At 38.9% G+C, this 20,902-nt stretch overlaps 1 protein-coding gene across 1 annotated transcript in view; it reads right to left on the bottom strand.

Annotated features, from left to right (window-relative positions):
* iqca1 (IQ motif containing with AAA domain 1) overlaps positions 1-20,902 on the bottom strand; it is a 50,665-nt gene that overhangs the window by 21,413 nt on the left and 8,350 nt on the right. Inside the window, 4 exon segments of the mRNA XM_046847493.1 lie at positions 269-375; positions 9,672-9,750; positions 12,370-12,510; positions 12,751-12,835. Coding sequence (XP_046703449.1) covers positions 269-375; positions 9,672-9,750; positions 12,370-12,510; positions 12,751-12,835 — 412 coding nt within the window.

The following is a 20,902-nucleotide window of genomic DNA, read 5'->3' as shown; positions in this document are numbered from 1 at the left end:
TTACATAATTTCTGTCTTCAACCACTAAAGGTGAACACACCTTTGGAAATGAAGTATTATAATAAAATTTGGAAAGAAAATCATACACAAATCAGTCTGAGAGCTAAATTAGCTTGTTTGTAGCTTTTGGATTGCATGTAGATATTGTATTTAAGGTTTGATAAATGTATATGATAATTTTAGTTTTTCTTATATATTGGTGTGTGTGTGTGTATAAATGCATTTTTCTGAACTAGGGTGTATTATGAAGTCTTAGCAGAGCTCTTACCTGAACTCTGATCTCCACTTCCACCTCCATTCTCTTCTCCTCTCGCACCAGCTCAGGGTCAAAATGCTGGTTAAAGTTCTGGCTTTCGTCTCGTGCCTGCCAAACCTCTGCGCCACAACATATACATCACACACAGACACACACAGACACACAGACACACAGACACACACACACACACACACACACACACACACACACACACACACACACACACACACACACACACACACACACACACACAAATAAAACACTCAATACACTACAGGGAATAAGAAAATGCTGCAGAAGATGAAACATAAAACTGTACAATAACAATAGAAAAAACAACCATAAACTATTATATAAATTACTATGTACTTAATTATATGAACAATGAATTCATTTGTTTGTTATTAGTACATGCCTTTACTTATCATTAGTTCATATTATACTTTATACATTACACAAGTATTAATTCAAGTATTAACGCATGATTATTTACGAATTGTTAATCATTACTGACAAAACAAACTAAATGAATGACAAAACCAAACATATTCATATTCATTCATCAACACATCATCAACACATTTACACCATTTAGAGAAACAACAAATAAACAAAATAAAGTTTTTAAGTATCAGAGTACCACTGGACAGTCCCATACATTTTTTGCAATGTTTCTGATGGGAAGCTGATCTTTGAACCTCTAACAGAGGAAACACAGGTGCAGCTGACCGGGTGAGAATGTTAAAGATGATTGTCCTGAGTTTCGTACTCTCATGCGCCATATCCTGACAGGAAGTCCATTTCCGTGCACTTCCTGTTCCAGGATAGGACAGGGTGCCAGGCAGATATGGGCAGGGACTGAGTGACTCAGAGGACAGCTGACATTTAGGATTTTTATGGGGCGTTAGTTTACTGACAATTTACTGAAAAATACGTGATGGGAAAAATAATAATGGCTTGGTGGAAGTTTAGTTGGAATACAAATGAAACAAGTTGGTTTCTATTATCACTTTCATTACAACAGCTAGCAACAGATGTTCTTTTTCCTGAAGTTAACATGAGATAAAACTCTGTACTGAAGACTTTGCTGTGTCAGTTACATATTTACCACAACGCTGTTGAATTCTTGAATCTGATTTGGCGAACGGTGTGGATGGTAGTGTTGTGCACACCTTGAAGAGCAGGCTCTAATTTAAATCACACATAAATGAATGCACTCATTTTAATCTGTGTTATAGAAAATATAATCAATCATAAACTCACTCATTTATTAATAGCTTTGTGCTATAAAACTCAACTGACTGCCAAGGAAACTGTTGCAAACATTATCATATTGGTAAAGTGTAATTCACTCATGCACTGACTAAAGCTTTTCCAGACAGGAGTTTTTGAATGACAATTCAATTATTGAGACAATTGAATAGAAATTAATTCATCCTTATTTAGTGTATTACTGAACTAGCTGTTTGTGTTATCAAATGGCTCAATGATGTTACTTATCATCATTCTTGTTTTTTCTTTTATCGTGGTAACTATATCTGACCTCCATTCTTCATTATTAGAAAAATGTGTCTATCTATAAGTGTCTTTAAGCTGTTCTTTTCAGTTCTTTGTAATAGTCATACAATCTTCCCAGAAAACTCATTACAATTTAGACCAATTCAGTTTCAACTATATTTAAAGCTACCCACTATAAATTCACATTTTATCTTTAGTTTAGTGATACCAATCATTTGCATACATTTGCATCAATTTACATACAACAGACCGACCTACAAACATGGTTTTCGAGGACTACAACACCCAGCCACCACACTCTCACATTCATGTTACTAATCAAACACACCTGAACATTATCACAAACTCATAGTACTCTCATTGCTAATTGTATACTGGTTCACATTGTTTATTCATCATCTGTCCCTTGCCTAAACATTTTACATTGAATTGATATCTCTTTGATATCTTATGATATCGCTTTGTTTGTCATTATTGATAATGCATAAATTGCCTGAATTTGTGTCCATACCTGCACTGCCACATTATAAAATAATAGGAAAAGCCTCTTTGTACTATATCGGTAAGAGAATGCATGCAGGTAGTTGGTTTGAAAGAGGCATATGTAGAGGACAGGAGGCTATGGAGATGGATGATCCGCTGTGGCGACCCTTGATGGGAGCAGCTGAAAGAAGATGATTTTGCGTAAATGTATTCCTGCATCTGGTGTGGCAGGTAATGTCTAATCCTTTAAAAAGAATAAAAAACAACCCTAGGGAAAAATTGTATAGGAACATTTTAGGAAAAATCTGTCATGTGGCTATTTTTTTGTCTGTTAATTTTACGTTATACTTCACAGCAGCAAAAGTAAATGGGAAAATGGCATCACAGAGGCTACTAAAAGTGCTGTTTAATTTATGCTCATTTTTTGACCAAAGATATGCTTAAGACCATTAAATGCTCAATAATTGCGATTTTGGTATTGGCCTATTTTTTGACCAGGAATGTACATTCTTGGGAAATCTTCATGGCAGGTATGCTTGAATAGCTTGAAGTGAAAATGTGCAATTAAGTGTCATGTGTCTGGGATTACAATCATATTTTTGTTTAAATTCTTCAAGTATGTTGATTTATGTTTCGCTTTAATACTCATCAAATACTTAAATCAAAATGGCCCAAGCAACATTTTACGCTTTACAGTATTTTTCCACTGAAGCCCACTGAAGAGTGTGTAATGCTCTGAATTTTTTTTCCTTCAAAAAACATTGTCTAGGAGCATTGAACCTACCATTGTTAATGACTGACAACTCTGTATTTTGAGTTGTTTTATTAGATTTAACAAAGAGTTAAAGGGCACCATTGATGATTGTGTCTGTGAAAACTAAAAATAAGCATTAGACTTTTGAAATTGGATCGGCTGCCAGGGTCAGAGGTCAACCTGTCCTCCACAAGGCCTGCTTTTTAAGGTCAAAATTTCCAAACATCCCCAGGCAATCTGATCTATATAATTACCTTAGCGCTTCAGTGGGGCACAATCATGCAGACCAGCCTGTTTGTTTAAAAAGTATATCTAACTCAAAATACTGAAAACAGGCAACTTTTTGAAGGTGAAAAAAAAGAAAGATTTGCTGAATTCAGTCCAAAATGTGCAGGGATAAAAAAAGAGAAATGGTGAGGGAGAGGGGACAGAGAGGGGGGAGCCACAGCTGATGGAAATCCCAACATGACACCATCTGTGAATTCCATGCTAGCTGGACATTTGACAAACCAGGGCTGTATAGAGCGATGACTTGGCACATATTGGACCACACACATATGTGCAAACTGGACATGGAGAGTGGAGAGCGCATATCTACCACCTACCACCTGGGGACAAGCTGAAAGGCACTCAAGGGCTGGAGTGTGCATGGTTTTACCACTCCTGGTCTGATCTATAGAGTCCTGCTGCGCTCATCATTTGGCTTTTCATTAATATGCCATTAGTATGCCAGTGAGCATGTGGTGAGAGTACTCCTCTCTTTCAACTCTTTTGGGCTGGAAAATGTTGCACCCTTTTATGTTTTTTAGTTTCTCAGTGGGCAGGAATAGACACTTCTGAGTTAGAGATGCTTCCTAAGGTACAGGCCCTTCCGGTCTGGGTTTAAAATCAGAGCTAACATCCAGCCAGAACATCATGATAGCTCTGGGCAGGAAGGGAGTTCTCCCTGTTACAGATCACCCGAAAAGATAGAGAGTAAAACAAAGCGGACAGAAGGAAAAAGATAACCAGATTTGCGTCCACTTATTTCTAAGAAAATTTTCCAGGAATATGGCAAGTTGTCATAAATGTAGATGTATCCAGATTTTCATATACATCCTGGCAGCTGTTGTGCGTGTGTTCCATATGTCTCTTCATGATGTTTTTTAGGCTGCAGTTCCTTTTCTACTTGCTAGCAATAAATTAAGTAAAACAGTAGATGATGGAAAGTCCCTTAACATTTGATAGACAGCCGTGTAGAAGTGAGAGCAAACGACAGAAACAGAAGACTAAGACATGATGAGAAATAGAAGACAAGAGATGTTATGGAAAAACTTTCAACAAGCCCAGACAAGTGTCCTCCTTCTCATCATTTGTCCTAATGGCTTCCTCATCCTTAGTGCCAGCGATCCACATCCCCAAAACCAAAGTGTCAGACCGTTTCCCAGTGAACACTGGGTCTCTAGGGGGCAAGGCAGCCTCCCGTCTGATGTTGTGTATCTGGGTAAATACAGAGCTCACCTTTCTGCTCTATTACAACCAAACAAACCCGTAAAATAATAACATCCCAATTACAGACAGCTGATAAAACAGAGCCGAAGCTATAGAGCTGGTGAGTCCTCGCAGCCAGGCTGCTTAGTTATAATCACCATTTAGACAGACCAGATGTGCTATTCCGGTTTAGATGCTGCTTTCTTTTTGGACAAATTAATAAGCCTGTCTTTTGGGAGATAAACTAAAGAAAACAAATGATTAGTTATATTCTATTGTGTATTTTTAAAACACATTAAACAAAGTCCCAAATTAGCTTTAAGTAATTAACATGGTTTGTTTTATTGTCTTGGCATCACATGTGCATTAGAATTTATTTTGATTTTTTTCCATTTCGTTTTGACATCCTTTAAAGCAGTGTCAGTGTCTTATTGGTATAGAGTCACTTCATCTGTTCGACCTCTGAATAAAACCTTTAAGAGGGCAGCAGAGCTAATGAGCATTGAGGATTGCAGTTATAATTCAGGATGCGAGAGCTGGAACTCATTGTGGCTATACTGTGATTAACGTTTAGGAGGTGAGTCTGCTTTTCATTATTACTCTTAGCTTCATTCTCGAAGAATGTACCCCTTTGCTCCCAGGGTTGCGTCAGGTGACATGCAGAGGGAAATTGTAATGGAAACAAATGAAGTGGCTTTAACTGGTTAGATAATTGCTTCCTACATAACACAGAGCCTCTGCCCAACTCGCATGCACATGTATATGCATAGTCTCTCCCTTTCAAACACTAGTGTCACAGGCACACACCTCCACACAGCTTGTGAAGCTATCACACCTGTTCTGTTAGCACAATTGTTGTGAAGCAATTATAGCCAACTAAATTTCTGACTGATTAAACCCATAAAAGATTTGGTACCTAAGCTACAAATGAGATGAAGCACGAAGATGAAAATAGCTAGTAGCAAAATAAGTTAGTCATCTAATGTTAATGGATAGCTAGAATCATATATTTAATTACTGGTTGGGGAAATAAATACATGAGCAGTTAACACATAAAAGACTAGACCAGCTAGAACAGCTTGAAAAATATTTGCAGAGATACTTATACTATCACACGAATAATAAGAGTTTAAGGCAGTGCTAGTGTCAGGAAAAGAAAATATTGCAAAAATGTGTTGAATTTTTGCATAATAGGAAAATATATTTTGTATTTACAACTAAATATCATTATATAAATGTCATTTGTGATAGTGAATTGTTTAAAACTTAAAATTTGAGGTTATAAACAGCCTGTACTCTGTATTTAGAAACATTCTTTCTTTAGTTGATATGATTTGGAAGAACTTGGACATAATTTAACATAATTAAGTATGCATTGTCCCTTTTGAAGAGGTAAAATGCATGCCCTGAAGGAAAAAGAACTGCAGTACAAGCCTGGAAAAGCATCACAAAAAAGACTATGAAAGATTTGTGATGTCATTGAATCGCCAGCTTGATGCAATTATTGCAAGCAAGCAATATTACCCATAATATTTGTACAACCAAATATTAAGGTTCATTTTCCTAAAATTACTATAGAACTGTCTGTTCCAGATTTTTTTGCTCAGCTAAAAATTGGGTGGTCCGTCATACTCATATTAATGTTTTTATCTCAAACCTAACACTTTCGGATTGGACTGTAAAAAAAACAGGCAATTGAACATTGTAATCTTTGGCAAATCTATGTGGTATAAGCGGAATGACAAACTCCAGACTGCTGTTATACAAAAATTATCCACTCGGCCTCTGCATTATACCACTTTAGCATAAAAACTATGCAGATGTTCCACAAAATTATAGGTAATTATAAATGGTTAAAAAAGCCATGATGTCCTGTTAATTAAAAATGAAAAATTGACTTGGTGTGGTATACAAGGAATAAAACAATTGTGCTTGTGCTATTATATTAAATCATATAAGTATTCTGCTTTCCACCAAACATCTTAAATTTTTCACATGGTAACGAAGGACCAATAAAGAAAGTGTCTGTAAAACATTATGGCTGTTCTAAATTAAAGTTTTAAAAAACCTCTTGAAGTTTCTATTACTGTTTGTGTAGTGATTGTTTTATTTTATGAATCTTGTGTGTTAAAACTGCATTTAAGATACCCAGACTGTGACATATTAAACACAAATTTGTTTTGTTAGTCATTGCATAAAATGCACTGCTCACCGCTGATACACATTCTTGTTTCATCATTCTTACGTGGGTTTCCATTGTATCTAATAGCTGCTATGCCTACCATACATACACAAACATACAGCTTCAAATGAAGATGAAGCATCAGTGACCACATCAAAGAATGTTTCAGCCATTATTACCGGAGCTGTTGAAACCCCTTGCCCTAGCACACACAGATATATAAGTGCACATCTAAATCTCCCCTAGCTTAGCCAACAGTGATGACAGCGATAGGGGCAGATGCTGTGCAGCTGTGCAGCAATATGCCTCGTGGCATCGTTTTGGATTTTCAGATTTACAGGCACGTGTTCATGCACAAAAAAAAGTGTAACCTTAACGAACGTAATAAGACTTCCTTGTAAAGTGAGCCGACGTGATTGTTTTAAGCCGTTGACTGATTTGAATCTAAGATTCATGACCTCCTTTTGGGACAAGATGTTCTAGAAGTGTAAATCAGAAAAATGTAAAAACATGTTGGGTCAATTATGGTTGTGTCATAGGTCTGCTGAGCCCAGACCTACAGGTCTACAGGTGAGTGGTGGTGTTAAAGAAGGCGAGATGGATTGCAATTCCGAGGAAGGAAGGGAGGAGAGGAAGGGAAAAGGAGGAGGTGATGGCTGACCCAAAACAGGGCCTCACCCTAACCCTCAACCTCGTTCTTCTGATAGACAAGCCAGGAGAAGATGGATGAGCTGTTCTACGATAAGAAAGCTTGAACTCAGGACCTTTCACATTCTAACAACGATAACGCCTGAAAGTCTGAACTCTATTTATGGATATTTTTGGATCTATCTCAGTTTTAAAATTACTGATACTTGTGCTGTGTGCAGAGCCCTGGGATCAGGGAGAAAGGATTATTTTTCAGAAATGCTACAACATTATTCAGGAGATTTGGGATTTTGACATGGTTCTGACTTATCTCTCACTTCTCCACCAGTTGCTCCCCATTGACACATTCATGTATACACACACTTGCACATGAGATTTGTGGAGGTCGGCTTTTTCTCCTGTCAGCACGGATCATTGGGTTACAGAAGCACGGTCTGAGATACTCATTTCCTGCTAAATCAAACACAAAGTAGCGCCTCATTACCAAAACAGGGTCATGCTGTCGAGGGGTTAGGATGTAGTCATATTGATATTTCATTTACCGTACTATTGAAAGACTCTGACAAAGACACCCACAGATATGAATTCTCTGGGGCTGAGGCATTTTAATTAGGCATTTAGCCAGAAAGCATGAAGTTTATGCAGCTGATGGTTTAGAGATGGATCAACAGGGAACTGCAGATGTTTCTGAGCCAGAAGGTTTGGACAGATAATAACACTTTTCTGGGTTATAAAACATGAACTTGTTAATAACACAGAAAGGTGTTTTAAACATTAACCTGTGGTGCTGTAGCAAACATTATTGTACATGATGTATTCCTGTGAATTTTAGAGTATTTCCAGAAGTTTTAACACTTGAGGCTTGAATAAACAGGTGTCTTCTGGTAAACTGGTATAAGTGTTAGGAGATACAGAGTCCAGTCACAATGTCCAAATGCCTAGTACTTATCAAGTGTGATAGGCTTTTAACATGTTTCGACTGCCTCTTTTTCTATCTCTGACTACAGCCCTATCATCAGTGGGTACTGTGATGCATTGTAGACTTAGTGATATGCTCACCTAGTGACCCCTTGCACATATAATTCTGGGTTGCTGCTGAATGTTGACTTTATTTACACAAGACAAATGGCACAAGTTTGTTAATTTATACATTAATTATTCTTCAGTAATCACTGGACCTGTTCAGGGTCACTTAAAATCCAGAGACTTTGGGTCAAAATGGGAACTAACACTGGTTGGTTCACAAATCCATTGCAAGTCACCATGAACACAAACATACATAAATGTACACTTATTCACACACTAAGGCAATTCAGCTAAACTAACTGTGGCATTATTCAAGCAATATATTTTATACTCAATATCCACTTCAAGAAAACCTACAATATTGGCTCACATTGCTGGTACACAGTTTGCTGACTGTGTCCCATCTGTTGCTACTTACAATGTCTCAGTCCCCCCTTCCCCCCTGTTGATCAGTGGACAGCTGACCAGTTATTTGTGTGGTGGGCCAATTTCAGCACAATCCTACCGCTGATATGAAAATGTGTTTTGCAGTAGTGTGAGTATATTAGGCATATTTTTGGACACCTTAAAGCCAGGCTTTAAACAGTCCACTGAGCAAAAACTATTTAACTTGCAGGACTGTGATAGGAAAATGACACAGATAAAGGCCTAGAGTATTAGCACACACTGTGCATGGAAAAAATGAGCTATAGATAAAAAAGAAAACAGGGTAGGTGTGTCTAATAAAGCGGCTAGTAAATCCCAGCAACACTACCACACTGCTGTCACTATGAAAAAATCCAGCTATGTCTGTCCAGCTGCCAAAACACAGACTGAGCTTGGTCAAACTGGTAGATCATTTATGCCAGTTTATAAATTCTTTTTCAGATTCCTTATTTCTAAATTGATCAGTAAATAAAAATAAATAAAAACAACATTATCTAATGGTCTTACTCTTGTGTCATTAGCTTTACAAATAGCTTGTTTACTTTGTAGATTTTGTATTAGTCATTCAGAAACTGTTTCCTTTCCACAACCTTGGCCAGGCCTGTTTTCGTTTTGGCAGCCAATAGCTGCTCAGACCAAGCTGTACTCAACAGGATCCTGATGCAATATCGCATTCAAATGATATCTTACCCGTTTGGTGTTTCCTTTGTTTTGGATGAATGTGGTAAAGTTGACTAATATTCACACTATAAATGGTGCTTACTGTATATTTAAGGTAGTAGACCTGATACAATGGCCAGTAAGTAAAGCTACAATGTAGAAACAAGTAGAAACAAGTACAGAATTTTTATGGCCTATAAACTGTATACCCTTTCTGTACTGTATACCCATGTATTTCCATCACTCACCTTGGTATATCTTAGTTCCTTGAACCACAGTTGGCAGAAAGTTACTGGGGCTCATCTTCCATCCCTTCTCCTCCTCTTCCTGTAAAAAACACAAGCGCTCTCTGTATTGCAGATATTTTCATCCATTACCCCCTGCATGGTGTGTTGAAACCTAACTTCAGAAATACAAAAGGCCTTTGAGAGTTATTGGGGACATTTCAAGGCAAGTTATGGATACTTCTGCTTAAAGGAGCAGAGATCAAAGCCGGGGTACTATACTCCGGTGCAGTGTGATACCCAGAGTGCTGGGTTAATGATGTCGATCACTGGTAGGGGAGCAGGGCGTAATTCTGTGAGTGTGATTTACAACTGCTCATGTTTTCCTTCCCCCAGTTGGGGGTCGCACATTAAAAACTAATCGTCGTCCCCACACACTCGGACAAATGTTTGTTTTGTGGGTTTGCACGCAGCCGGGTTGTGGAGCGTGTCTCCGTTCAGGAGCAGCGTTGTTTTTGCAAGGAAAATAGGCACCCTGACACACTTTGTTTTATGACTGCTCTGCTTTAAACACATTTCACCATTAGTGGTTAATGGGCCCCAACAGACACAGAAATCTGTCTGGGAATAAAGAAGAATCTTAAGTACTATATAATACACCGGAGTGATGTATGGAAGTGGTCATGGCATAAGGCAGGGCATTTCCTTATGATCCAGCAGGCATTCCTACAGGAGCATAAAGTTTGCCTAGCGTGCAAACAAATTACTGGTTTAAGTTTAATGAAATTCAGACAGCTGTGTAAGGGTACTAAAAATTGAGTGAACCCAGTCTAGACCAACTGTTATGTTCTTTCCTGATGCTGTTTTGTATTAAACACAGTGGCTCCCATTTGGCATTTGTGTTGTAGCTAGTTAACAGTAATATAGAACCACATTACGGTTCTCACAGCCACAACTTTTAAAAGTTACTAAAATTCAAAGCTAACTTCATGGACTAACTATGCAAGGTTTGACGAAAATTCCCTTTAATGACCCATTCAGCTTTCAGCAGGAAGTGCCGATTTTTGAAGAGGCTCAAATTTGACCTTTCACATCAGTCCGCTGCAGGTATCAGTAGCTCAGTTCCGTAATGAGAATAGCAGGTGCTCTTATTAACCAGAGCCAGAACAAAGGAGCTATTCTATAACTGCAGGCAGCAATCACTTTAAGTGGGTATTTGTAATGCTTGCTGCTTGCAGTTACCCACCAACGGCATTTGTACAACAGTCAGGATTCAGTGTTCCAAGAAAGAACACTTGTAGATGCAATAGAAGTGGACTTAGAGCACTTAAAATGTTTAGATTGCATGATAAATCACAGCTTCAGTAAACTAAAAAAAATTTGATGTTTTGTGGGCTGCCAGTGGTCAGATTCTGCATCAGCAGATACTGGTTTATGCTGCACAAATATACTGAAATGTTTTTATCTGCTTGGGAGAAAGAAATAATATGACAGCTGCAAAACAAAGAATGCAGTTTATATAATACATAAACATATAAATATAACACACATGCTCAAAAAGCACCATTTAAGCTAAAGGAAGAGGAATTGTATTTTTTTTAACCTTATATAAAATCTTTATACATATCCATCAATTGTTCTCTTTGGATTAAAAAAATGGAGGATTTAAAAAGGAAAGTGAAGTACAGTTATCAAAAAGACAATTCTTTGGTAATGTGGAAAATAAAACTTCCACAAATTGTTTCTATTGTTGATAATTGAGTGACATCGATTTCAATGAGAAGTACTGAACAAGAATATATGTATGCATGCGATTTATATATAACTGTCCACTGTACATAACCAGAAAACATTAGAAACGCCGAATATGTCCTTGCTCTAAAGGACATGCAAAATTTATCGAGGAAAGTGTAAGAATGAACAGGGTAACAGGTTATCGGGACAGAGCAGGACACTGGAGACACGCCTTGTTGGAGTCAAAGATATTTCCTGAAACAGCTCCAAGAATAAACATCCTCGACCATCCTTCATCCCAGCCTCAGGCTAAATAATTAACATTCTTTCCTTTAAGCCTAGTATTTTATATGCATTTAGCTGTGCGTGAGAGCACCACATGATAATTGTGTTCCGTTTTGTACACAGCTGGAATTGTACTACTGGAATCCTATGGCAACAATCCGCCATACCTGAACGAACTGTGATAAAAGTAACGGCTAGAAAGGCATTGTTATCTCTGGACTAGTAGATTTACTTGAGAAGTTTATTGTGCAGTTAATTGTACAGTACAGATGCTAAAAAATAATATAATGACCGATAAACTTTTCCCACAATAGGTTCACTAAAGTTTAATAGACATTAACCTTTTGGTGTAAAAAAGGGAGAAGTGAAAAAGGACTTCAGTTCATTTGAATTCAAATCATTTAAACCAGTGAGGTTACTACGGTGACGAAAGGAGACTTTGGGAAAAACGTTCTAAAAAGGGGAAAAGTAAATGCTCTCCCATTGAGCATGAAAATGCCAGCTGTGTAATTTGGGCTTGGGGATTCCTGACTGCTCAATTTGTCATGACCACTAAAAGCAGTCAACATTAATCCACGAACAAAATCAGCAGGATCAAACTCTTTTATATGGAATCATAATCAGAGCTTTTGTTCTTTTTTTAAAGCTTGTGCCATTTATTCTTTTCATTCTTCATCATTTTTTCTTTAGTTCTTGACCTTACCGCTGTATCAGCTTTCCCCACTTTGCCTTTAGTCTTCCCCTTCTTGTCTTTCTTTTTTTCCTTTACAGTATTTTTATCTTTCTTCCCCTTGGACTTCTTCTTCTCCTTCTCTTGTTCTTTTGCAGCTAGCTCAGCAGCAACCTGCACGATAAGTAATGGACTTAAATAAACTTGTATTACACCCACACTGGGAGATGTCAGATTAAATCTCTTCAAATTGTAATGTTTCTGTAGATCTAATAATACCTCTACTCTTAGAACTGAATATTAATAATTAATTATATACAAAAGTTCTGAATAGCTTACGGATCACTTTCCATGTCCTATATTAAGTCCTGTTGTTATGGAGATGATAATTGTGTGTGCGTTTGTGTGTGTGACCTCCTCTGGTGTCCTCTGGGCAAATATGGAAGATGATCCTCCATCCTCAATGCTTGGGAAATCAGGAAACTTTCCAGTGGCATCTCTGCAGCAAAAAAACAGAGATTAGGTTTTTTTAAACATACTAGCTACTTAACAAACACTAAGCAAAAACATTCACCATAAAACCATGCATTCATCAGTACTGACAAAGGTTTTTCTGTTCCTGTTTTCGATCAATTTTACTGAAACCATCTGAGAAAATGGTCACTTGTTATATTCACGATAAACTCTAACCTCTAAGTGAACATTCTAATTACAAAAATAAGAAAAGGCCTCTTCTAATTAGCCTCCATTAAATCCCTAAACTCCCATGAAATCCCAGGAAAAAATTGAATCCCAGTGCCCAGTCTAAGTAATGCAATTAACCCCAATTTTTCTTTTTTACTTGGGCCCCTTTTCAGAAAGCCAGCCATATACCCAAAAGACAGCAAAGATTTTTGTCTCAAAGAAAATGTCTGTGTTCAACATCAACATCATATGCAATAAGTAATCATTTTAATTACTCATTCCATTTGTAAAGAGAGGTCTTCTCCGATTAACCTCGCATTATGGAAAAAAAAATCGAACTCAGAGCTTATAATAAAATTAACCCAAAGATTTTCCAGAATGAAAAAAAAATTGGCTTCCTTTCTTCACTTTCTATTAAATCAATAAAACAAAAAGCAAAAAGCTAGGGACAATCACGAATTGGTCACATATCGAAACTGAGAACCTCTCATATGACGAGGTTATGTTAACCAGATCTAACTATGGTGCTCAGGGGATTTAGAGTAGGTTTAGAGTAGCAGGCTAAAAATGTCAGTCTAGGTTCTCACTTCTGCTTAAATTAATCAGAAGCAGACTGGATACACCTCACGTCACATACCCGGAGCAGGGTCACAGCTGGAGGACATATAAATGAGCTCGACTGGATTTGCTCAGCAGTGGCTGGATCAATAACTGGATTCATTTTTCCACGAAGTAAAGTGATCTATTTGTGGTATTATTGATTTGAACCATGGATAAACTTTCAAGCAGTGCAAGAACAAAACGCTTTAATCAAATGTACCTTACCTCATAGCTTCAAGTTGAGCATGAACTACATTTGGCATATTTTAAATTAAAGTGAAATCTAGATATTTAACAGTGTAAGAATACTGACTAACAAACTAATCTACTAATCCTTCAGAAAGCATTCATGACTCTTCATTTGATCCTTTTTTGTGATGTTACAGTTTTGTTTCAAAAGAAATTCTCTTTTCTCTGTTTTTTATTTTATTTTATTTCCAGCAACCTGCTCATTAGGTTTTGACAGTTAACATTAAGGAGTTTTACTCAGTTATTGTAATTAAGTACATTTTTCAAGTATTTTTAGGATAGTAAATAAGTAGTACTTATTAAGTAGTACTTATTAAGTAATAAATCTTACTTTATTACATTTCAAAAAACATGTGGTTCATCGCTACTTTTGATTTTTAAAATAGTAAACCCTACATGCATGGAGTAGGTATTCTCTCATTGCATGCCTGTAACAATAGAAAACTATATCATTATAAAGGATTGGTGCACAAAGTAATGGAACATTTAAATGCATTAATGATTAAAACATAGTTCCCCAATAGCAATACTTTTTCTTTTGATATATAAGTTCATTCATTAGTACTTTTGTACTTTTTCTGTAGTAGAAATGATAAAGCATTACTTTAGCTTTTTTTTTCTTCCAAAAGAGGACTGGTGTACTTCATCCACCACAGGGTTTTGACTAATAAAAGCCTGACGTATTACATTTATACAAAGTATTCAAACCCTTTACTCATTGCTTTGGTTAATGACCTGCCTTAAAATAATCATGACTATGAAGCAGCAAACGTGCCATGTCTGTTTTTGGGGATCTTTTCCCATTTCTCATTAACTACTTCTCTCAGCTAGAAGCCTCAGGGTATGACATTTTTCAGGTCTTGCAGAAATATTCAGCCAGGTTCAAGTCCAAGCTCTGGCTGAGGCCTTCAGGCACTTTTGCCATATCTTAGCTGCACGTTTGAGGTCATTGTTATGTTATGAGGCAAACCTTCACCCCATTCTGAGCTTTTGAGTACTGTGGAACAGGATTTTCTCAATAATGTCTCTGGTAATTAATCTCTTTTTCTTTTGTGCTAACACACAAAGCTTCCCAGTATCTACTTATGAAAAAGAGTTCCACTGAATGAAGCTCTCACCACCATGCTATAGTGTACAGATGGAAATGTCCAGAAGACAAGCAGTGTGTGAGTTCGTATATAAGGCATCAGTCTTGTTTAATCCAACATCAGATTCTAGTTTGTCCTATATGTGCCCTTTTGACAAAATCCAGTTGTACCTTGACTAATACAGTTTGTTGCATTAGTTCTTCTATTTCTGCACACCATAACAGTGAACTGTAATATATGGACATTGAGTCTGCCTCTTCTAAAGGTTTCTTCCTAATGCCATCTCAGGGAGTTTTTCCTTTCCACAGCTTGCTGATTAGGGACAAACTTATACACTCTTTTATTAGTGCTTTATCGGTGTCAAGCTGCTTTGAGACAATGTCCAAAGTTAAAAGTGCTATACAAATAAAAATAAATTGAATTGAATTGAATGAAAGTCTGGCTGCTCTAAATTAGAGGACCTGATTAGTAGAGAAGAATAGAAACCTTTATAAAATCTGTAATGATTTTAATGGTGATAATGGGAATTGTATTAGTTTTAATGGAAACTCTAATGGTACCTATGGGTCTCTAATGTTAATCAGTTGCTTTCTATTGGTTATGTCTAGCAGATGCTAACCAATAATACCTGTAGGTTACATGCTGGTATATACTGGACACCAATAAGGAATATAAGGTCATTGTTAAGCATCTATCTCTCAACAGATTTCTGAAAAATTATTTGATTAATTTATGCTTTACAAAAATAATAGATAATGGTTTACATTTTTATGCACATGTGGTATTTCCGATTACTTTTGAAATTACCTGTACAATAAGTTTAATAATTATGAGTTTATGAATTTTGGCTGAACATAAACTTGAGTACAGGTTAAGACTCAGGTTCAAGATGCTCACCCTAAATTAGGTTGTGTCCCAAATCAGGTCCAAGGTCAGATTTTTTAAATAAACAAAGGTTTAAAGGCTCTCACGAAGTTTGCTGGAGTCACAAAGCCTTAGAAATGGCTTTGTAACTCTTTTCAGACTGATTCTCATTTGTTTCTCAAATGTTTTTTAATTTCTTTAGATCACAGCATGATGTGTTGTTGTTTTTTAGATCTTTTAGGGTGTTTTACTTTGTCAGACAGGTTCTATTTAAGTGGTTTCTTTTTTAAACAGGTCTGTCAGTAATCAGTTCCCTTTCAGGAGTTTCCACGTGACCACGCTCTGAATCACATTATAATCTGTCCAACGAAACTGCATGACGTCACTGCGCTGGACCAGGAAGCTATGCAGCACATGCGGTGGAGACAATGCTAGCTTCTGTTTGTTCACTCTGTGTGTGTCTGTTCTACTTCTGAAATTTAAGGTGCAGTAAAAATGTAAAAAATGAATAACAAGCAATCTTTCCAGCTTTGTGTGTGTTGCTTGCTTGAGATCAGAGCATGGTTAGTCGGCTCTCGGGGGAACCGGCTGCTCCAATTGCTGCCGCATGCCCATGTGAACGCGCCGCTCTTATAGAGTGTTTTTCAAGTCGGGCACCTCGTGGTTCTGGCCCCACTTCCACCGAGGTAAAGCGACGACTGAGGTCATCTGGCAGAGGATTTTCAGTCCCAATGTCTCTTCAGTCCCAATGTCTCTCTCTAAACTAATGTAGTGGGTCTGAAAGAGCGTGGTTATGGGACAATGCCTCGGGCTGACTGGCTATATCTTCACAGGTGCTGCATCATCTCTTAAGGCCCTAGCACTGCCCACCAAGCCCCTTTGGACTTCCTCGGCCTCGGTGGGCAAGGCTTAAAAGGCAGCGGGTCAAGCCGCTGGCTGCCTTCTCACTATGGCAGTGCTGTTGGCTTATAAGGCTGACCTGCTACAGGAGCTGGATGAAAGATCTATTATGGGTGCTAACAATGTCTGAGAGCTACAACCGCCACAGACCTAGCTCTCAAGGCCACCTAGGGCTGTCCCATGGTCCATGTCAGCCCTGGAAGCCACAGAGAGGCACCTTACCGGGACAGAGCTTTTCTTTTGGACGCCCTGTAGTCCCCACTGGCCTGTTTGGCAACACTGTGAATACAGTCATCGGTTCCAGAAAAGCGAAGAAGCAATCGGCGCTGTTCCAGCGTTACGCCCCTCGCCACTCTGATGGGGTTGCTCGGCGGGCGCAGCCCCAGCCCAGCTCAAGTGGGCATTGTGGGGACCAGAAAAGAAGCGTTGCCACTCGCACTACCCCTGCATTCTAGGCCGAGACCCAAGGAGCTGGCGGATCTGAGGACCGTCATCTCCAATAGGAGGGCTTTGGCCAGGAAACTTTGACAGTTTATGGGACACCGCTGTGGGGGCACCTCAGTACACCTCAGTACATGGTGCCCGCCCTTCCTCGGCATCTCACAGCAATCTCCAGCAAGTGCCTCCCTCAATTTCAGCCCGGGAACGTAGAGGATTGGGGGGCTTGTTGCCTCTCAGGAGGCCCCTAGGGCAGCTGCAGAGCATACTAGAGTCCTGTCTTGAGAAACTGGTTCCCTTAGGAGATTATCTGACAGCCTGAAAACACCTGCCAGACGTATCTTAATGGGTCCTGCGCACAGTAGAAAGAGGCTACTCCATTTAATTTAAGTCTCATCCTCCCCGGTTCAACAGGGTGTGTCCCACTCTGGTGGGACCCAAGCAGGCTCTGGTCATAAAACAGGAAGTAAACACTTTTTTAGGGAAGGTCACTCCACTAGACAGATAGTCCGGATTGTCTCCAGCACAAGTCAAATCTATACTCACGGCTGTCAAGAGCGTGAGTGAAGGCCAGCTACTCACTGTAAAGCAGTTTCATAAACTGCAGGGTCTGATGGCAGCTGCATAAAAATGTGGTGCCACTTGGCCTTCTTTCCATGTGACCCCTACAGTGGTGGGTCAGGGACAGAGGGTTCTCCCAAAAGGGCAACACACTCCGCACAATTAAGGTCACGCAGCCAGTCTTATGGGCTTTAGATATATGGAGAGATCCGGGGTTCTTGTTACAGGGTCCCGCATTGGGAACCCCCAACCAGGAGAAGCTTAACATAGGTCCACAGAACTGCCATGTAGAGAAAGTCGGACCAGCTGTTTGTCTGCTATGGTCCATATAAAAAGCGGTTTCCTGCCAATAAGCAGACCCTCAGTAGATGGATTGTGGATGCTATCCACTCCTCTTATGAGTTCTCTGGTCTTCCCGCTTTTTTCGGGGTTAGAGCACACTCCACTAGGAGTGTGGTGGCCTCTGGCTGGCCCACCCCGCTGACCTACCTCAGGTCCTACAGCCTTGACCTTAGTGCCACTCCTGGCCTATTTGTCCTTCAACCTAGCTGTGCCCATCCACACTAGGCAGGGATTTGTCAGTCTGGCAGTATTGGACACTCGTTCCCAAAACGTAACCATGCTCTGAATCATGTATGTAATCTGTCAAACGGAACGGTGCAACGTCTAAATCCCTCAGGGAATCAGGGTTACATACGTAACCTAGAGACATTCCCTTTCAGGAACTTGACCTGCGTCTCCATGCCACACTCCCTGCATCCCTGTGAGCGCTTCCTTCACTCCTGAAGCTAACGCCGTCTCCACCGCATGTGTTCTTACAGATTCCTGGTCGTCCATTTGACAGATTACACATGTGATTCGGAGCATGGTTACGCAAAAGCATTCCGAAAGCGTTGTTGATGCAGCGTCTCATTCCACCAGGGTTACATTCGTAACCTAGAGAAGGCTTTTGTGTGGCAAGTGAAATTTAACTCAGCGTTCTAAAAATAGTGGTTAATCACAGTTATTTTAAGATTTAGTCAGGTCAATTATTTTTTTAAATAGGGCCAGGCAGGTTTGGACAACTTTTTTTCCTTAATAAATGAATCCATCAAATAAAAACGGCATTTTGTACTTACCTGGGTTATCTTTGTGCAATGTTAAAAAAAAAATTGTATGATCTGAATAAGTGTGAGAAATATGCAAAAATAAATAAATACATTCAGGACAATACTTTTTCACAGCACTGTATCTCTAAGACTCTATGCATATTTTGCCAATTTTAACATTTTATGCCAAAATTCTGTTGAATGCTTGACTCAAATTTATTATTTTTCTGTGGCAACAGCTCTTGTGCTCACTATAATTTGTATATTATTTATATATTAATGGCTAATTCACATAGACTTCTATGGTTGAAGCTACACATGATTCTGCAGCCCGGGTTCGATCCCCGGTCAGGGAACCAACCCCAGCCATTAGAGTTGCACAAGCCTTAGTGCCGGTCCCAAGCCCGGATAAATGGGGAGGGTTGCATTAGGAAGGGCATCCAGCGTAAAAACATGTGCCAAATCAAACATGCGGATGGTCTGCTGTGGCGACCCCTAATAGGAGAAGCCGAAAGAAAGTTTAATAAATGCATTAATAATGCAAGGATAATTAAAAAGCATGTTCCATATGCTGATGTTTTCTGTGAAGAAATATTTTACATTAGAAGTAACATTTACAGTAGAAGTCTCGGTTATGAGTGCTTAGTGACAAGAAGACATACAGCTATAGTTTTAGCCCAAGTCAAATCAAGTCAAGTCAAGTCAAGTTTATTTCTATAGCGCTTTTCACAACAGACATTGTCTCAAAGCAGCTTTACAAAAATCAACGGTCAAGGTGAATGGTGTGCATTTATCCCTGATAAACCGTGGCGAGTGTGGCAAACAAAAACGACCTTAGACTCCCTTAGCCCAAGGACAGAGGAGATTGCACTTTCCTGTTTTTCAACAACATGTCACTTCATTGTCCTATTATCTTCATGATAAAGGAGAAGATTTTATAGGAATTAACATATTAATAAAAACATGTGAAAACTAACTTGTCTTGCTTGCATACCTTAATAATTAACGTTATACGAATACAGAGTGTGACATGTTCATTTATAAATGAAAAATCGTTTACAGAATACAGAAAAATCTGTAATCGTTACCAAATTCCTGTGGTTTAAAAGTAACAAAGACTTTGTGCCATGATGTTGGAAAATAAACAACTTTGTTACATACCACATTGTGCTTTACTTCTTACTTATTAAATTCAAATCTTTATAAACATAACCAGTGTTAGTTATAAACAACAAATTCCCAGTAACTCAAATGTTAACTTTTTAACTCAACTGTCTCTGCTCAAAAAAAGATTCCAACAGTTGCACTCAGCTCTGAGCTGCCTTTGGCCGCTAAGATTCCCGGCATGATGTCACATATGACCTTGTATACAAGTGACAGTCTTTCATGCATTAAACTTTTCCTATTCCAGTCATGTGTTTAGTAGTCCGCCATCTGCCAAACGGTTTGACTCCAACTCCCTTCATCGTTGCCTGAAAACCAATACCATGCCAACACGCTTCACCTGACCCAGAGTCACAAATACATTGCTTGTATAAGCGCTTCAAGTCCAGAAAGGTCATTGCGGATGGCGTGCCTCGAAAGGCCCATAGAGACCAAGCTTCCCTGCGGGGTCTAACAGAGATGACTTATGACCTTAGTTTCTACACTAATGGGCAACAACATTCGGTGGCTGGCCGTAACTCAGCCTGGAATGTGCTAATCACCTCGGCCCAATGCTGAATTGCCTGCACGAGCTGACCAGGAACAAGCTTTAGCCTAGCATAAATGCTAAATGAGGCTGCTGCCACTATGGATAACATTCCAGCCTCCAAGCAAAAGAGCCAAAGACAAAACAAGTGAGGAATGCGCACCACAATTGGAGCAAGATAATGCATGGCCTGGGCAGGGATGAAACGCAAATCCCTTTTGAATGAAGAGCACTGGAGCATGCGGACAAATTAGTGGATTAGCTACAGGAGACAGGGGCTATGAGGGTTTGAAACAACAGTTTATTAGAAATGTAAAGCTACAGATCTACTAAAAAAGGCATTGTAGAGTCCTAACAATTAACAATAAGTAATTAGGTTCTGAAACCAATATACGGTATTATCT

Source organism: Silurus meridionalis, chromosome 1, assembly GCF_014805685.1.
Source record: "Silurus meridionalis isolate SWU-2019-XX chromosome 1, ASM1480568v1, whole genome shotgun sequence".
Lineage (NCBI taxonomy): Eukaryota > Metazoa > Chordata > Actinopteri > Siluriformes > Siluridae > Silurus > Silurus meridionalis.
Note: the sequence above shows the minus strand (reverse complement) of the source record. Positions and strands in the feature narration are given on the sequence as shown.